Genomic DNA, 17,311 nt, shown 5'->3' on the forward strand with positions numbered 1-17,311 from the left:
TACCTGCCCCTGACTAGAACAAGCTGTGGATGGCAGCAAAGTGGCTTTCAGGCTCCAGCGGTCTGTCTGCGTACTCTGACCACCTCCCGCCCGTTGTGCGGCCATGGCTGTCGAACGAACGGAGGGACACTCACTCATTCGTCAAGCCCCGGACGCCGGATTCATGGACACACCCGCACCGGTAAGCATTTCTGTCTTGTTCTTGTCATTCTCTCTCCTTGTCGCGCCTTTGAGCACCGCGACTCACCTCACCTCCGGTCCGAAGGTCCGGAGGGAGGTGTGGAATAGGCATCCTTCTGATCCAACACGTCCGTCGGCCGCATCCACGCCCCGTATTCACATCCTCTTCCAGTCCCCTTGTTCTTTACACACACACTAGGACGAGCTTATCTTTCCTGACAAGATCTGACTTCGGATTGTCGTCTTTGTCGACGAACGTTCAATGTCCCCTGGACGAGCCGGAGTGCGGCTAACCACCAGCATGAGAAAATCGGCTTTCCACCAAAATAGATCTGGTGGCTTAGCCTTCATGACTGCACTCACGATGTGGTGGCATCCTGCTCGAGTGCCGGCATGACATGGTGTTGGTCTTCCGTCACCTCTTGACTACGAAGGAATCCGTATCTGAACCCGTGGCCTGGTCTGGCCAAGACACCGCGATAGGATCGACAGCTGTCTGGCATCATGCTCGATCGGAACCGGCACCATGACATCCACTACCGCCTTCCATCTCACATCCCCCTGCCCAATCCAGCAACGCCTGGCGTGGACCGGACAGCAATGGTATGGGTCGATCACGTTTTCCACCAAGGGTTCGGTGCCCTCGATCCTCTCTCGCTTACACCGAGCATCCCAGGCTTGCCCATGGAGCGATAGATGCTACGTGACACGCGCACCCACGTCATTGTACCCTCCAACAGAAAGCTTTTCAACAAGGCGGTACCATGAGTCTCGGCCTTGGTACACTTACCAATGACACTTCAACAGGTTTCCATGAATCCATCTGGACTCTGCCATCGCCTTCCATCCCCCGAACGGTCTAAGTGGAACACTACGCGACTCTCCTTCTGTCTCCAAGTCCGAGTACGGCACCCGAAACGAACAAACCTGCTTGGAAAGCCGAAATCCCGGTATGGTATTCTCCCTCAGCGCCGGGTCGGGTCCAACGTTGCGCTGGCTGCCGTCCCGCATCCTTAACGCAAGCTTGGCTCGCCTTCTACGGCGGCCGCTGCCTGTGTCGCGCTGCTTGCATTGTGCCTTGGTATGCGGCACAGGTATCACAGTCGCCCGTCCTTACCGTCAAGTTTTCGGACTAGACAGAAGTCCAAGATTGCGTCCGGGCGTTTGTTTGGCCAAAGCAGCGAGTAGTCCTAAGAGGATGCGAGACCACCCAGCCAGGGAGAGGTTCGACCAACGCAGGTTCCACGCCTGTGCCATCGGACGTCCGACCACTCCTGCATGGCGTGCCTTGCTTCGTCCCTCTAGCGCGTCCAAAACTGGCATGGGGTCTTAACGGTCCTGGTTAGACAGAAGACTCCATTCTGTTGATTATGCTGCCTTTTTTGTTGTGGTGTCGACGAACATCTCCTGGCTGACTGAGTGCCGCTCCCTTGGACTGCCGAAGACTGCATTTCAGCAAAACCGTCAACCAAGCAGACACACTGCGGAGGGAAGGAATCTGGGTGTAGCGGGTAGAAGGAGTCCAATCGCATTTCAGCGAGCTATCGAAATGATGACGCTTCTTTCTTTGCACCCAGGGCGCCCTTTCCTCAAGCAAATCTCACTTCCACAACCCATTAGTGGGAGGGGTGCGTATAATCTGCTGTAAGTTGACCACGATCCACTCTTAGTGGTATGCCAGATAACATGTTTGACAGGGCAGTGTGACTCCTTCCAACGGCCGGTTGCCCTGCCTTTTCCTCTGTTGTGTTCGTGCTTGTGGTACCGTACATCATGTCGATACGGCGGACATCCATATGTCCCGCACGAATAGCTTGAGAACACCCACCACGGCCGCCAAGCGTCTTCCCCACGGCCGCTCGGATTCTCTCTACAAGTCTATGACCCGGACGTGCTCCCGGGCTAGTCGAGACAATTTCCTCGTAACCCTTTCGGAAGAACCCCGTTCCCCAGCGATCGAATCCTTCCGCAACTAGCTTGCCCTCTCGAAATAGCAGGCGCCTCTTGGACCGGCCATCTGCAGGTCCACGCGGGCTGGGGCAGCCCGTCGCATTGAGGTCATATGAGAACATGCGGTTTGTAAGCTAGATTTTGGGTAGAAGGTAATTCTTGGTAAAGGATCCCCTTGCCTTTAGCCTGCTGTCTATGGTTTGGGAGAAGACTAGACGTGGCAGTCCCGGGGACCCGTCCTCGACACTAGTCGAGGTTGCTTCCACTGGTGAGTTTGCGATCATCATCCAACAATCATCTACCTTTGACTAATTCCAGCCCCTCTTTGGATGTGCGGCTTCTTTTGATTGTTATCGATCGATGGCTGCTGGAGTAATCAAGTTCTTCAGTCCGAGACTGACAATGGCCTGACCGCCCATCGATATGGCGAATGGAGCCATTCGTCATACTCTCTCGAACTCCAATCCATAACGACTCCAGCTGCCTTTTTCTTTTCATCACAGTACCTTAGAAGAATGGCGAAAGTATAGTCAAGGTACTGGAGATGTTCCGAAGAGGCACAGTGATGCTCAACCACACCCTTTCCTGGCACCCTACCCGGGATGACACGCCGCATCTGTGGCCTTCGGGGCTTTCCTTCTCTCATCTCCAAACGGCTGATCCGACTTGGTGGTCTCGTAGGAAAACCAGAGACGCGGCTTGCATGTATTCCATGTTCGGCCAAGACGTAGGACGCAGTGTGCGCTCTCTGGCTTTGTTATGTTGCCCAGCAAGTCTTCTTCATCAGCCTTACTCGGCCGTGAGACCTTGGTGCTGCCAAGGAGCATCAATCGTTCCGTTTTCACTTTCCTTACGTTTCTTTACTTTCTGGGCTGCGTTCTCCGTTGTCTCAGCTGGCTCTGGCTGTGGTGAGATGCAGATTCGGCCCTATGGGCTTTTGAGCATGGAGGATTGGCCGCTGCTGTTCATCCACTCACGTCTCAACTTGGGTGTCAAATCTTCATCCTCATCAACGGGCATGGCTGCTTCTGCCGCTACTGTTACCGCTGTTTTACCAGGTAGAAAATGAGCATCCACGGCGCATCTGAACATCGGGCATGTCTCTCTCTCTCTCTCGTCCTAGCGCCCGAACTTCGGCCCTCGGCTGATTCATGCCTGTCTGAACAACGGGCGTCGCCAGGACTTCCCAAGCGGGGGGTCGGTTTCTGTATGACTGGGCTCGCTTCCGTCAACTCTTGGCCCAGTCTTCCGTTCTCACCCCCATGGGGCACAACGAACGTAGAGAAGCAACAGGCTCCTTTGCTTCCCGCCGTTACCATCTCACACGCCCCTCATCTTGCTCCTGGGCATGCATCTTGGCTCCTGCCAGATCCAACTTAATCAGGTTTTTCCGCCGTGCCGGGGCGTTTGTTTTGCCCTATCTCCGTCAATATGGGACGACGATGCGGAAAGCAGCCAAGATGGCGGACCTGGTTTCGTTTCTTCTTAGGAGATCGCTCGGCTCGGAGATCCATCTCGGAACTGCTTGTAGTCCTTTTTGGTAAGTCTTATGCCGCAAGAAGCCAAAGAGATGCGGCACTGTATGTGAGGCAGTTGATACTTGTTTTGGATGAGCACGAGATGTCCCTCGGGAGAGGTACAATTATCAACTTAACTTTTGTATCAGTTACCATGCTTCTGCACGCTGCCTATGTGGTTGTTGAAGTTACTACCTCGGAACTTCTCGGCTAGACACCCAACAGCCAACGATGGAACACTTCAGCTAACATCGAGAGAGACCCCCAAAAAGTCTTGAACGTCATCTTGCTTCTATCGAAATGTGGGAAGAGATGTATACATGTGCGCCGCGAGTCTTACGCAGCCACCCTGACTCGTCTTGTTTCTCGGGCCGCCACGAAATGGGCATCTCACGGGAACGGCTGCAGCCCAAATGTCTTCCCAAGATCCCAACGGGAACGGTTACTTGTAGCAGACATTCACCGATCCACCGCCCGATAAGAAATACCCCGGGTGAGAAGAAGGGAGATGAACACCTCTGTCGTAAGAAAAACAATACTCAAGATGGCCGTTCTAACTCCACTGACGCTCCCTCCCCCTTCCTCCCCGTCTCCTCGGAACAATTATTGGTTCAAGAGACTCGTCGTCTTGTGGCCGTTCTCGAATGCAGTTGTCAGGCATACACCCCTTTCGCTCGCTCACTTCTCGATCTGGTTTGCTTGATTGGCTGAAGTATCATCGGCTGGAGTCCGGTTGAACTGCACAACGCACGGCACGCCGCTCAGCCCTCGTCTTTACCCGAGGCGTACATGTCCTGACACAAGAAGTAAGGAACACCGCGCAGGTCTTGTCTCATGCAGCCAACTCTACTCTTCCCACCACAGGCTTTTGGCTCCTTTTCCTATCCGATGAGGGAGCCATGAGCGGCGGACAAGTGAAGATTGGCTTAGCGCATCGTTGAGGAACCTAACTCTACTTCTCATTTCTGGGTTGGGTATTTGCTTTCTCCTAGTCTTTCTTACCTCCCGGTGTACGGAAAAGTCTCTGGGCTGCCTCCTTCCCGGCGCGGTGGGAAAAGTAAGACTTAGCAACCAAACAGTCGGGATGTTGCCGAGATGTCTTGAATGTTTCAACCAAATCATCCCGGCAGTCTGTGAGTCTTTTTTCGTTATCCATCACGATCTTTCCTACTCATACTCCCCTTCCACTGACAACTCCCCCTCTCCCCCGTCGGAAGTAGAGGAAATTTGACTAGATAAAAACAAAAGACGACTGATGTACGTTTTTGAGTACATCCGAGAAGACGGGGAACGGACGTTTAGTTCCTCGGTTTGTATGCCGGGCTCCTCGACGGATCCCGCTAAATTCCCGTCTTCCCGCTCGCCCGGGCTTGTCGTATCTGATTCCACCGACTTTGGGAGAACGAACATGGCGAGGTGGGCCACTCGTTGTTTCCTTTTTTTCTTCTTTGAGATATCCAGGGATGTTCGGCCGTTTTCCAAGCAGCGGGAGCACATGAACAATGACCAGGCCCGGTTGAGGGCGTCCACGAGAGCCGAAAGCCACTCGGCGTCTCTTCACAGTTTTCCTATTCGCAGAGAGGAAGACCCATGCTTGTCATGGTTATCATGCCCGTGGGGGCACAAGACCAACGTTTGCAAGGAAGAAGGCCGAAGCTAGGTCTAAACCGTCAAGCCCTTTTTCCACTGTACCGCGCGGAATGGCTTGCATCAGTCATCTAGCCCCCCCCCCCGGGTGCGACCTTCTCGAGCTGAGAATGAGAGGTGGTCTACGGAAGCCCAGCCTACTGGCCCCTCCAGCCGGATGTAATCGTCGTCCGTCTTCCTCTTCTCGATCCTTCTCCTGCTTCCCTCGCGGCTGGCTGATCCTTCCATGTAGCCCAACCCGTCCTCACGCAGCAGTAGGTCAGCCACCCTCTCGGCGGGAGTGGGAAGAGCTGGGACCGAACATACCTTGCTTCTGCTTCTCCTTTCCTGGATCCTCATTCACAACATGATCCCGTCATCCCACCATATCGCTCTTCCTTCCCAGCCTTTACCCCTCCCCTTTATCCTCCTTCGATGCTGCTCAGTCTCATCACTCGCCTGTCTCAAGGCCGTACCGCGGATCTAAAGGACCCGAAGTACGGCCCTTGGGGGTAGATACTTCCGCGAGAGGCACACTGACACGCGGCGCCTCTGCTGATTTGAGGCCCATATCTGGTCTCCGCTTCTTATTGTTTCCCCGGATGTCACGCCAAGGGCTGACCTGAGCGAGGCTGAAGCGTCAAGCCTCCCGGTTGAGAGGCTTCGAGCGAATCCTCGAGCCTCTCCGCGACCTCTCTGATCCGTGTAGTCCATCCGTGTGTGCCCCGGAACGAGTGCGCGGCAACTTCTTCACAATCTTCTTCTTGTGCTCCTCGCTCGTGCCCTTCGACCCCGACCCTGCAGGTCCTGGTGTAGGCAGGGGCACGCAATGGAACACACACACACACACACACACACACGCACACACACACGCATACACACAAGCACGCACACGTAGCAGGCACATCCCAAGCAGCTCCACGCCGAAGCCATAACCTATGGGGATGCCCCAAAAGCTGCGCTACGGGGTTCCAGATCCCGCAGATCGAAGCGGTTGCACAGGACGCATTGTATATGTGAAGCAGGTCTGCGCACCCCCACTCGGCCTTCTTGCAGGAGTGGTTCGGTTGGTATATAACTCTAGGCCGGGTGGCAAAACGGCCGTCTTGACTAATCCGACTTCCTTCCTCTTTCCATGTTCCCTTGGATCACTGACCGGTGCTTGTTTCTTCGATATACCCGTCGATTCCCTGTTCCAACCCTTCGCGTCTGGTTCCCGGTTCCCTACTCAACACAAGAACCATTGGTAATCCTCCCGCTCTCATCATCACCACTCGAAACCATGGAGCCCAAGCCGACGACCGCTGTCCCTGACACGACTCACGATGATACCATCTCCCTCATGATACTCGAGTACCTCTAAGCACCTCTCAGGGTAGCCCTCTTCGTTGTCCGTCTTCTCTGGTCAAGCAAGTCGACGCTTCAATTCTTATCTTCATGCCCAAGTACCACATTCAAACTGGACATGACACTGTTCTCAACACGAGACGAGGCATAACTCCACCATCATCTCCTTTCGGCTCCCGAGCATATTCTCTCCACGGTCTTCTAACCTCGCAAGGCACCGCCATGATCGCAAGCAAGACCACACAGACGACAACTAGAAGAGCTAGAGGGAGAGAGAAGCTTCGCCACAAAGAGCCGCCACAGAGAGCATGATGCCTTCTCCGTCAAGCTCTCGCTACCTCAACCTTGAACCCTTCCCCGAACGGAGGTCATTTGGGGGGCTCCTCGCCGGCTTTCGGCACCTTTCTTTGTCTCGGTCTCTACAAGTCATCCAAAATCTCAATCATCGTGTCTCGGTGGCTGAGGGCAGCTGTCTCTGCAAGGCGGTCCAACCCAACCGCTAACCCCCCGCCCTTAGGAAATGTTGAGCAGCGGTCATCGCACAAGCTGGTGGAATGATGACCAGCCGAAGCGTCTCACGGCACATCGGTCCCCTCGCCGGCTGGGCGAGCTGGGCGAGTGCGTATAATCTCGGATCCTTGAGAGAATGTCATCGCTCCTCAAGGCTTTCAATGCTGGCTTGAAAACCAACTCACAGACTCCTCAGACCCCCCATCCAACTTGGCGGCCAGATCCGACGGCATGATCGCCCTTTTCCTAACGCAGTCAAAGCAGAACAACTCGCGCTTAGGGGAGGGTGATCGCCCACAAAAGAATGCCGGCAACATTCTCAAAAGGAACTTCAGATTCTTCTCAAAATTTACTCGGAAGTGCCTCAAGGGGGGGGAGGGGGGGGCAAGATGTACAAGCCCGTCCCTTACAAGACAGCGCAGCCCATCGCCAATCTTACTTTTTCGTCTTCACAGCTCCAACATCTCGTGCTTCAAGACGACATCTTTTCAAAAAAAGATACAGGCTCGCTCGCGGAGTGCATCGACGGGTCGTCTCCCGTGCCTCATCCAATGGGTGGCTCTATCGCTCAACTCTCAACCTCTACTCACGTCGTCTTGCGGCCCCTTTTCGCATAATTCTTCATTCAGCCTGCGACCTTCCCACCTTCACAACCTGGTTTACGCCGCGGAATGCGCATGAAAAAGAAACAAGTCATCTCCGGACGTCTCCACAGGTTTCTTCTCCCAACCCATTCCGGGTGACACCCGTAGCCGGGAACACTGAGAGAGCGGCGGCAAGGACCAACACATCGTGAGAGTCAACCGGTGTGTATCGCCATTTCCGTTTGTTTTGAATACCTATTTATATATATGGCCCTCGTCTACGCTCTTGGAAAGAAAATGATTTCAGTCTGCCAGTGTCGCCAACCCCCCGCCCTTCATCGAGAAATATCTTCAGCCACTTCAAGCACCTCCAGCATCTACAAAACCTCTCCCCACTTGCGAATCTGGATGATGGAAGAGAGGAGTTGCGAGGGAAGGAAGGGAAAGATTCGCTGATATACAGGCGATGTTGTGGTGATTAATTATTATCCCTCCAACCCCCCAACCCCCCCCTTTCCATCACTCCGCCATTCATTCGACCCTAAACCGGTATCAACCAAAAATGCTTCACATATGCACATGACATCATGGGTACTATGTACAAGAACGGGATCGGGATCCATTCAAGAAGAAAAAGGGAACGTATCAGGTTTTAGGGGTCTACCGGGTTCAAAGATGATTGCCGACGACGCGCGAGCGAAGCCTGGCGGCGGCGAGGGCGGGAGATGCGGCAGCGGAAGCAGAAGACGCGGCAATGGGGGCGGGAGAGGCGACAGCGGGAGAGGCGACAGCGGGAGCGGCAGGGGGGTTAAAGGTTGCACTAGATGTATCAGGTCAGCTTCCAAACAGAACATGAATGAAGACAGAGGAAGAGATAAGTCGTCGACGGAGGGGACTTTCTTACCCATGGTACGTCGAGGGTGGCTCGAGGAACATGCCGGTCTGGTCAAGCGGGTTCTCGATATTTCCGGCAGCATTACCGGCAGTCGGGATGCCTTGGGCGAGGCAGGCAGCCTTGTGGTCCTCCGGGATAGCGAGGTTACGGAGGCGCTCGGGGGCCTCGATGATTGTGGCGGTGAGGCCCATCTCGACGTGCCACTCGATATGGCAGTGGAAGAGGTATACGCCCGGGTTGGTAGCCTCGAAGCGGATGACGGCGTGCGAGCTGCCCATTACCGAGACGGTGTCGCGGCGCGGGGGCTTCTGGTTGAGTCGAGCGCGTTCGACGCCGGGCCAGTCGCCGGCGCCGCTGGCGGCGCGCCGGACGACCTGGAATTGGTGGCCGTGGAGGTGGAAGGGGTGGATAGCCGGGTCCCTGTTGTTGACGACGATGTCGACGACGTCACCGTAGTTGACGACGAAGGGGTGGATGGCGCCGTACACCAAGGGGTTGGTGTTGTTCTCGCCTGTCGTGGCGGCGGTGTAGAGCGTGGGCACCTTCTGGTCGACGTAGGGGGAGCCGTTGACGCAGGAACGGGGGATACCGCTCTTGTCGAGGCAGAAGTCCCAATCAAACTGGAAGATCTTGGTGGCTTGGGGCAGGATAGGGGCGTCTCCGAGGGGCTCGAAGACGGCGTCGTCCGAGGGCCGCCACTCCTTGACGACATCGGTGCCAAAGGGTCTGTCGGGGAACATGACGAGCTGGCCGGTATAGTTGAAGGGCCAGCTCTGAGAGAACTGCTTGTTCGTGAAGTCACGGTTAATGTCGCCGGCAATGAGGAAGCCATAGTTGCGGTTGTCGCGGTCAATACACTTGACGAGGACGTCGTACCGCTGAGCGGGGGCAACGCGCAGCATATACGTGGTCTTCTGCTTCACGTAGGCCGCGTCGGACATGATGACGTTCATGTCGTGCGAGTCGAAGTGGACCATGAACGAGGCCAAGGCGGCGTAGTTGATCATGCGGATGCGGTACGTCTTGCCCTTCTCGAACTTGAAGTTGGCCCCCATTCCGTCATTGACAACCAGGCCGTTGGGAATGGGTGGCGTAAAGCGAACGTTGGTCGGAAGGAACATTTTCTGCACCAGGGGGATAGCCTGCTGGTTGTACCTGTAGCAAATTAGTCTCAGAAACATCAACCCCTAGTTCTCCCATACGGCTACTCACCAGTCCGACATGGACAGGATGTACTCTTCGTCGTACTTCCCAGCGTAGGGGTCGTTGGGGTCATGGATGATCATGGGACCACGCATGCCGTCGGGGTACTGACCCATGTTGTGGGAGTGCCACCAGAAAGTGCCACCCTCATCAGCCTTTATGTCTCGTTAGTCAATCATGAGTGTCTTTTTTTTGTATACTGTATGCCTGTGTGCGGCTCAAGCTAAGAAGCATGCTCTTTCTTTGACGGCTCTATACTTACAGTGAAGGAGTATGTCATGGTCATGTCGGGAGGCAACGGGCACTGGGTTACCATGCTCGGGCCGTCCATCGAGTTGGTGCTGACCTGGTTGATGCCATGGAAGTGGATGCCGGTGGTCTGGTTACCGAGCCTGTTGGTAAGGTTGACCACGATGGTGTCACCAACGTTGGCCTCGATCTTGGGGCAAGGCCATTGACCGTTGATACCGATGACAGGTCTCGAAACACCTAGAGGAGCAGCAGTGACCCAAGTGGCTTCCCAGTTGAACGTGACGGTCGCGGCCAGGGCGACGTTGGCCCAGGCCAAGGTGATGAGAGATGGTAACATAATGATAGGCACGCAAGACCAGACAGACCTAGTCGGGCGAGCAGCGAGCAGCGAGATGATGGTTGTTACTCTTCCAGTGAACGAATGTAGAAAGGAAGATCTAAATACAAGGGAAAGGAAGGAAAACTAAAGCGCAGATGGGAAGATGAGCTTTGATATTCGTCTTTCGGGAAGGGAAGCGAGAGAGATAGAGACCTTATAAGAAAGAGGCACACGAGACGGGCCCCCTGGTTTGTACAGTTTAGCCAAGAGGTGAGAGTTGGCCGCGAAACGCAATAGCCTTCTCCTGAACCTCGGGCCCCGGCTGCTTGGTATAGTTGGAGCTCTGACATGGCATGGTGCCGGCCTTGGGTTTGCGAGAATCGATCGATGCTCAGGCGAGAGACGAAGCACCCACCGGAAGACGACGGCTGAGATGACATATGGCGCCGTGCTGACTGCTTGCACATGGCAGGTACTCTGGGGCCGGTCATGGCCAGAGATACAGTCGTATAAGCCACACCATGATTTAGCTCGAATGCATGGTCGGATGTCCGTGGCCTGCAGCAAGCTGTGAGAGGAGGTGGAGGGGGTGGGCAAACCCTGTCAAGGCCATCTAGGATGATCAGTATTGTTTAACTCTCGGGCAGATGGCATCGCAGAGCTGGTGTAGCATGTTCTCAGGAAAGAAGAGGCGTTGGAAGAACAGACGACATTCAGACGGACGGGATTGCTTGCTTGAGACAGCGGTGGCACATTTCGCGGTGCTACGACCAACAAGGAAATCTGGAGCTGCAGGAGGGGGAACAGAGGCACTCGAGATTGGACTCCAAGCTGCCGGTGAAGGATAGACACGAAGTCCCAAATGAGGGAAGAGGGCAACAGGAAAAGGAAAATGAGGGAAGCAACACGCGCAGTTCACGCTTGCGACATAGCTCTGGAGCTCTCCAGGGTACGCCAGCTGTTCGAGAAGGTCAACCGAGAGACATGCAAAACTAGTGGGATATACACGATTGGATGGTGCATCTCTCTACGCCTCCATGCAGGCAGGGCTCTGCAGATGGATGAGCGAAATTGGTCCGGGGGAGGTTTTGAGGGGCACGACAGCGAGTGCTGGCGCGGGTCCCTGGACTTGCAGGCGGAGGGAGACGTTGTGAGCAGGAGGTCAGGTCGGTAGACGGCGTCGATGCTGGCTTTGCAGTCCGCAACACGAGATGCATATGAGCCTTGCGAGTCCATTTTCGCCTCCACGACCCCGAACGGCTGCTCGGCTATCGATCCACAATGTGCCTTAAGCAAATAGAGTGAGAGAGATAGAGAGAGCGCAACTGACACAGTACAGTAAGGCGACTAGAGTCTGGAGCCTCGAGTCTGGTGGGTGCAGGAAAGAGCTAGAGGTTGCAGATCTAGTTCGGCCGAAGTGCTCAGGTACTCGGCGACGTCATGGCGGTAACTTTTCAGAGTCGAGGTTGGGTCGGCACCGTCGGTGGATTGAAGGGTGAGAAACGGAGCGCTCCCGGCGGGGTGAAGATGGGACGGTCGTAGTACTCCGCCCGTCGGGTTCTTCGTCTCAAGTCTATCTTGACATGGAGAAACACATGTTGAAATCGTGGGGGGGGGCTAGATCAAGATCAAGAGCATGCGAATCCGGGTTCCCTGCGGCGGATGTGGAACAACTCAGCGCGTGCGATTGTGTCTCAAGTTCGTCTACTCGGCATGGGCAAAACGTGTGGCTTTCTTCTTGGCCTGGCGAGTATCGGCCGTCATTGGAGCATCTTTGGGCCTTTTGCGTATGATGTGACGAGATCTCTTCATACGCTCCACAGGGTGTGCTTGGTCTAGCTGCCACGGCAAGTAATTCGACCGTATGTAGATAGAAGTGGCCGTACCGTTCTCCAGAAAGACGCGCCAGGCGGTCGAGGATCCCTTGGCGTCAATACCAAACGAAACAAAGGAACAGAACAGGCGGTTGGGATCATCGCTGACCTGACTGAGACGACGAAGAATCCGTGTGTACGCACATGCCTATTGGCGTACGTGATGCAGCCAAACGTACATAGGGCTGGATACATGGTTGGGCATCGGATCGACTAGGCAACGTACGAAGGTGGACGAGCAATATTGGGGGAGGCGAGGAAAGGACTGCGTGTGTTGCGTGTGTCCAAGTGGAAAGAAGGTCGACTGCTGGACACACGGCCAAGCCTCATCCATGCTTACCTGGGGAGCGACCTGAGCATCGGGACGTCCCTAACTCTGGAAAATACCTTGGCACAGGAAAGTCAACTCCAGTGCCCTGAGATGCCCCCGGCATTAGCGCTTGCAGGCATCGTGTTCCCCCCTACCCACCATGCTATGCCCGCCAAGTCTTCCTCCGCAGCACTTCCGCAGCACTTCCCCCTTCCTCAAAATAGCATTAGGGTACATAGAATCACATAGCTTTCTACAGTATCCGTATGTATTTCGTGGAACTAGTAGCGAGCGACGTGCTATCGCGTCGGCCCAAGAAATTTAGACCGTCTTGGGAGAGTCCACCTTCTCTTGGTCAGCATTAGTACCGGACTCGCAGCTTAGGGGGGTTAGAAGAGCAGGCTGGCAGTTCCATATTCGCTTTCAGACTCGATGTGATGATCTTGATTGTGCGGGCTCCGAAGGTCGTCGTTCTGTTGGTCTCTCTGGGCCACACGGGCCAGTCCTATTTCTGGGACCTGTCCCTCTTTCAGAAAACCCTCAAGCTTCCGGGTCTAACTCTCCGGCCATCGCTTAACCTTCGAATGTACTAGCATAGTACAACAAGTATTATCTAGTCAGGAAGTCATTGGCGCCGGCTCGCTTCTCACTTACGTCCTCTACCCAATGGGCCGAAGCCCAATGAATGATGACATGACTTCTGACATCAGTCAGTCAGACAAACCCACAGTGGCCCTGTTCTTCTGCCTCTGCTTCTAGTCCTGCTCCTGGCGCGCCTTTATGCAGGCTCGACATGACACTAATGTCACAGGTAACGAGAAGCAGACCGTTTTTGCTGAGCTTGCATACAGTACAGTTCTCGACTGAGACCAGCACACAATCTTCCGAGAGCGAAGTAACCCTCGCACAGAGACCACCATCACCATCGTCACCGTGGAATACGAATCACTACTCCGCTTCGCCGGACACGACTACGGGCCAACTGACCGGTCCCCTGGTTTTTCAGGTGGCCCAGATGCCACACACACACACACACACACACACACTCCATCGGCACCTGTGTCCATGGCATCCTTGTCAGCAACTGCTGCAAACGCCCGCAACGTCAGGATGGCCCTTGTATCTGCGCAGCGCGCTAACTTGAGGCCCAAGGTTTAGCTGATAGTCAAGTATTTCCTCGACTTTTACGATTGGCCAACCTTTGCACGACATGCATGGTGCATCGCAGTGTGTACTGTAGTACACTCTTCCTTCTCGCCAGCCTGGACCGCTTCCAGACGATTCCGCCCGCGGGACCCCGCTAGATCAGATGGCCAATGCTGTGCTGCCAATGCTTGCCAAAACAAGTCAGCGCTCACACCGCAGTGTCTGTTCTGTTTCTTTCTTGCGTGGTGACACGCGCTCCCGAGACTGAGGCGGCGGCGGCGGCGGCGGCGGCCATCGATACACTTCGTTCGTTACACGTCGTTCGTTACACGACGAGCGTGTGCTTGCTGCCTTTGACAGCGACAAGAGTTGCCATGCATGTAATAAGAAAGAAAATGTGCCGCTGATGCGTCGATGGACACACGTCAAACCTGCTTTGGAGGCGTAGATAAATGCAGCGTCCAATGAATAACAACCCGTAATCAGGCCGACCTCGAACTAATCTAATGCCCGGCCAGCCAGGCCCCTCGTCAGTCAGTGAGATTTCCATCCAACAGCGCACATGCATGGATCATGGAAGCTGGAGAAGGACCATCTCTTGGCGTTGTCTTTTCCCGCCTTTTCCAGCCCTCGCAACCCGTGTCGCCGCCAAGCTCGGCGCTGCCTACTCGATTAGCGATTTCACCGCGTTTTCCTCGGCGAGCCTGCGCATGTCGTTTCTTTCGTGGACACAGTTGAACGGCGATGGTTTGGCATCACTCTCTTTCCAGGACCATGACGGCAACATCGCCGAATTGTACAACTCGACAGGAAACGGGGAAACCAACTGCTTTAATTCAAGATGCCATCCGACTTTCGCATGGTTTGCGAGTATCCGTGCTGGCCCGGCTGGCTCAGAGCCTCGGGACTCGGACCCTCTCATACTAGTCAGTCACCAAAGCATGATACGCTGCGCTGTAGCACATCTCGTCGTGTCACCATGGCTCGATGATTTCGATATCAGGCGAAAATGGCTCGCCCGTCCCCAATGCGGCTGCCTGATACCTGCTTCCAGTGCCGTGTCGGCGCATCATTGGCATGGTCCCAGTCGGACGGCTCACTGTTGACGAGCAATGGCCTTCTTGGTACACAAAGTCATAGTTGGCTCAGAGCCCCCAGGCGTCACGTTGGTTAATTTTTTATTTTATTTTTTTGGATGCCGAGCCCGACATGCTCTCCATCTGTTTGCGATACCCCTGGTTGGTCAAGTCCCTCAAAATATCCTCCTACAGGCCAACGGTAGGGACCCCTTTAGCCTTAAAACTAATATCCGAAAGCAGATGTAACCCAGAGGCTCATGTACACCCTCAGCATTGTGCATACTGTACACCGCTGCGGAAATATTGCTTCACGCGCCGCCTAGTGGCCTCACGCCGTCCCCTGCCGTGAGTGGTTGGATGCAAGGCATCCCGCCCTTAGCGCCTACCATTCACCGAGCTGTGCATTAGCCCCCGGTCCCCGTCCGCATCCTCATGTGGTCTACAACAAAGGAAGTGAGAGTCGGCTCTCTCGACATCCGCCCAGGTCCGCAGGGGAGGGAGGGGAAAGACCATCTAACAACCTTGACGGGCCTGGTGCTGTATTCCTGCGCCCGGCCGTTGACAGCGATCATCACGCGTCGGTTGGTCTAGCTTCAAATCCTCCGAATGCTGACCACCGGGGGGCGGTACTCGATGTCTTGGACCCAAACCTCTTCAATCCGTTTCCCCACTTGGCGTGTTGCCTGAACCTGCAATCGGCTCTCGCGTCTCCACTTCGGTCGGCGCCGGTCATTCGGTTCGCCGGGTTGGTGACGACCGGATGTGGGGCCCGGAGCGCGAGTTCCGGATGTCCTGCCTCATTGGAGGGGGAAAACCCCCCCAGTCGCTGCCCTGACCTTCACTCTGCTGGTTCCAACCTTCGACACTGGCATAACACAGCACCGCAGAATCGAAACTTGAGGGTCGTTTTGTTTTGTCAGGACCCCTTGCCTCATCCGAAACTAAGTAAGCGTTTTGTTGACAAGCAGAAGTTAAGCAAAGGAAGGGGCTACTGTTCCGTATCTATGGCTTGACCCAAAACCCTCCATCCGAGAATTGCACACATTAGGGTCCAAGAAAGAGATCGTGCGTTCCACCGTTCCTGACTTGCCCAGGAACGCGCATCTCGTGTCTGCAGATAAACAATCGTTGTTGGTTTGTTCCTGTCAAGCTCGCTAGCGTGTGTATGTGTGTGTGTGTGTGTGTGTGTGTATGTGCGTACGCGCTTTGACGCCAGGTGAGCCGGGAGGCTAGGTTCCTCTTTTCTGTCACGCTCTGATCGCGATAGACCGCGAGCGTTCCCGCAAAATCCATTGTGGAAGCGCCGTAAAAGTTGCCTCTCTCTGATGATTCGCTCGGTCCCGGCTTGCGAACACGAGGAAAGGCACTGACGGTCTCGTTATCGCCGCTCCCGCCTTCTGCCCGGCGTCCCTTGGCAAAACAGTCTTTGACATCGGTTTAGTTGTCGCGGATTCTCCCTGTGGCCCGCAAACCTTCCGTCTCCAAGGTTACGGCCTGGCATCACGGGCCCCGGGGCGGCCGCAGGCGCTCCAGCCGAGACCTGCGGTGGCTTCGGGGACTTAAGGAATGCGAGCGGGCTCGGTTGTGGCTCCCGCTTCGAACACATAGGGTACACCACAACCTCAACATCCGTGCTCTAGGAACAATGTTTGGGATGTGTCAATAGGAGGGGGAAAGGCAAGAAGTGATATGGCCTTGACAACTTGACTCTTGATAACCGCGTTGGTTCACGCCGGGACTCGATGTCTGGGTTCGGCGATCAGGGGCTTTGATTCCATAAACGAACCAATCGCTTACCTCCTTGCTTACAGTACATCGTGGAGCCCCGTAAGGCCCGTAGGGCTTTACCGATACTCCGGATCTTAATGATCTGATCGTGTGTGAGTGTGCCTCACGTGCAGAAAGTATATGGAAATCATCCAGTCAGAACCATACTTGCGGGTGCGTGTGCTTAACACCAAGTTTGAAACATGGAGAAACCCTCTTGCCCCATTTACTTCCGACTGCAAGCTCCTGTCATTGAAACGACAGCCTCGAGAGATGCCATACGGGATATCTTGTCCTGTCAAAGGGGCGACCCAGGTCGTTGGGCATGTGTCCAAGTTTCTGCCAAGTACCAGATTGTCAAGGTTTCTGCAAACCTGCAGCTTGGTACCACTCCACTTCACACGAGTTGATTCGATGCTCTTGAGTTCAAAAACTCCACTGAGACAACTACCTTCAAACAGCTCCCGATATAAGAACGGGGGGTAAGCGGCAAAGTCAATGTCTTGTCTGAGTTTCGCGTCTTTTCCACTTCGTGGTCGTCAAGACTGCACCGCCACACACCACCTTCCCGTCATCGGAACCCTTTGACGAATGTCGGGATTAAAGTTTCAGGAACGACTTGCGTCCACAACGGCAGATAACACGAAACTAGGTTCTAGAGTCAAATTCTTCTGGCAGGCCGTAACAGGTGCACCTTGAGATGGAGGGACATAAAACTCAGGCTGTCTTCCCCACGGAGTTCCGTTTTACCC

General features: G+C 54.9%; 2 protein-coding genes across 2 annotated transcripts; one reads left to right on the top strand and one right to left on the bottom strand.

Annotated features, from left to right (window-relative positions):
• Positions 1 to 1,132: 1,132 nt before the first annotated feature.
• CDEST_13601 (uncharacterized protein) lies at positions 1,133 to 1,875 on the top strand (the record flags this gene model as incomplete). Its single annotated transcript, XM_062929757.1, has 1 exon — positions 1,133 to 1,875. One exon carries the CDS (start codon positions 1,133 to 1,135, stop codon positions 1,511 to 1,513), a length of 381 nt encoding a protein of 126 aa, XP_062785808.1. The 3' UTR covers positions 1,514 to 1,875.
• A 6,508-nt stretch (positions 1,876 to 8,383) lies between these two features.
• CDEST_13602 (Putative multicopper oxidase, second cupredoxin domain, multicopper oxidase, copper-binding protein) lies at positions 8,384 to 10,401 on the bottom strand (the record flags this gene model as incomplete). The annotated part of the gene is made up of 4 exons (XM_062929758.1): positions 8,384 to 8,534; positions 8,619 to 9,764; positions 9,822 to 9,967; positions 10,075 to 10,401. The coding sequence occupies 4 exons, from the start codon at positions 10,399 to 10,401 to the stop codon at positions 8,384 to 8,386; spliced, it is 1,770 nt and encodes a 589-aa protein (XP_062785809.1).
• Between the last annotated feature and the right edge of the window lie 6,910 nt (positions 10,402 to 17,311).

Source organism: Colletotrichum destructivum, chromosome 9, assembly GCF_034447905.1.
Source record: "Colletotrichum destructivum chromosome 9, complete sequence".
Lineage (NCBI taxonomy): Eukaryota > Fungi > Ascomycota > Sordariomycetes > Glomerellales > Glomerellaceae > Colletotrichum > Colletotrichum destructivum.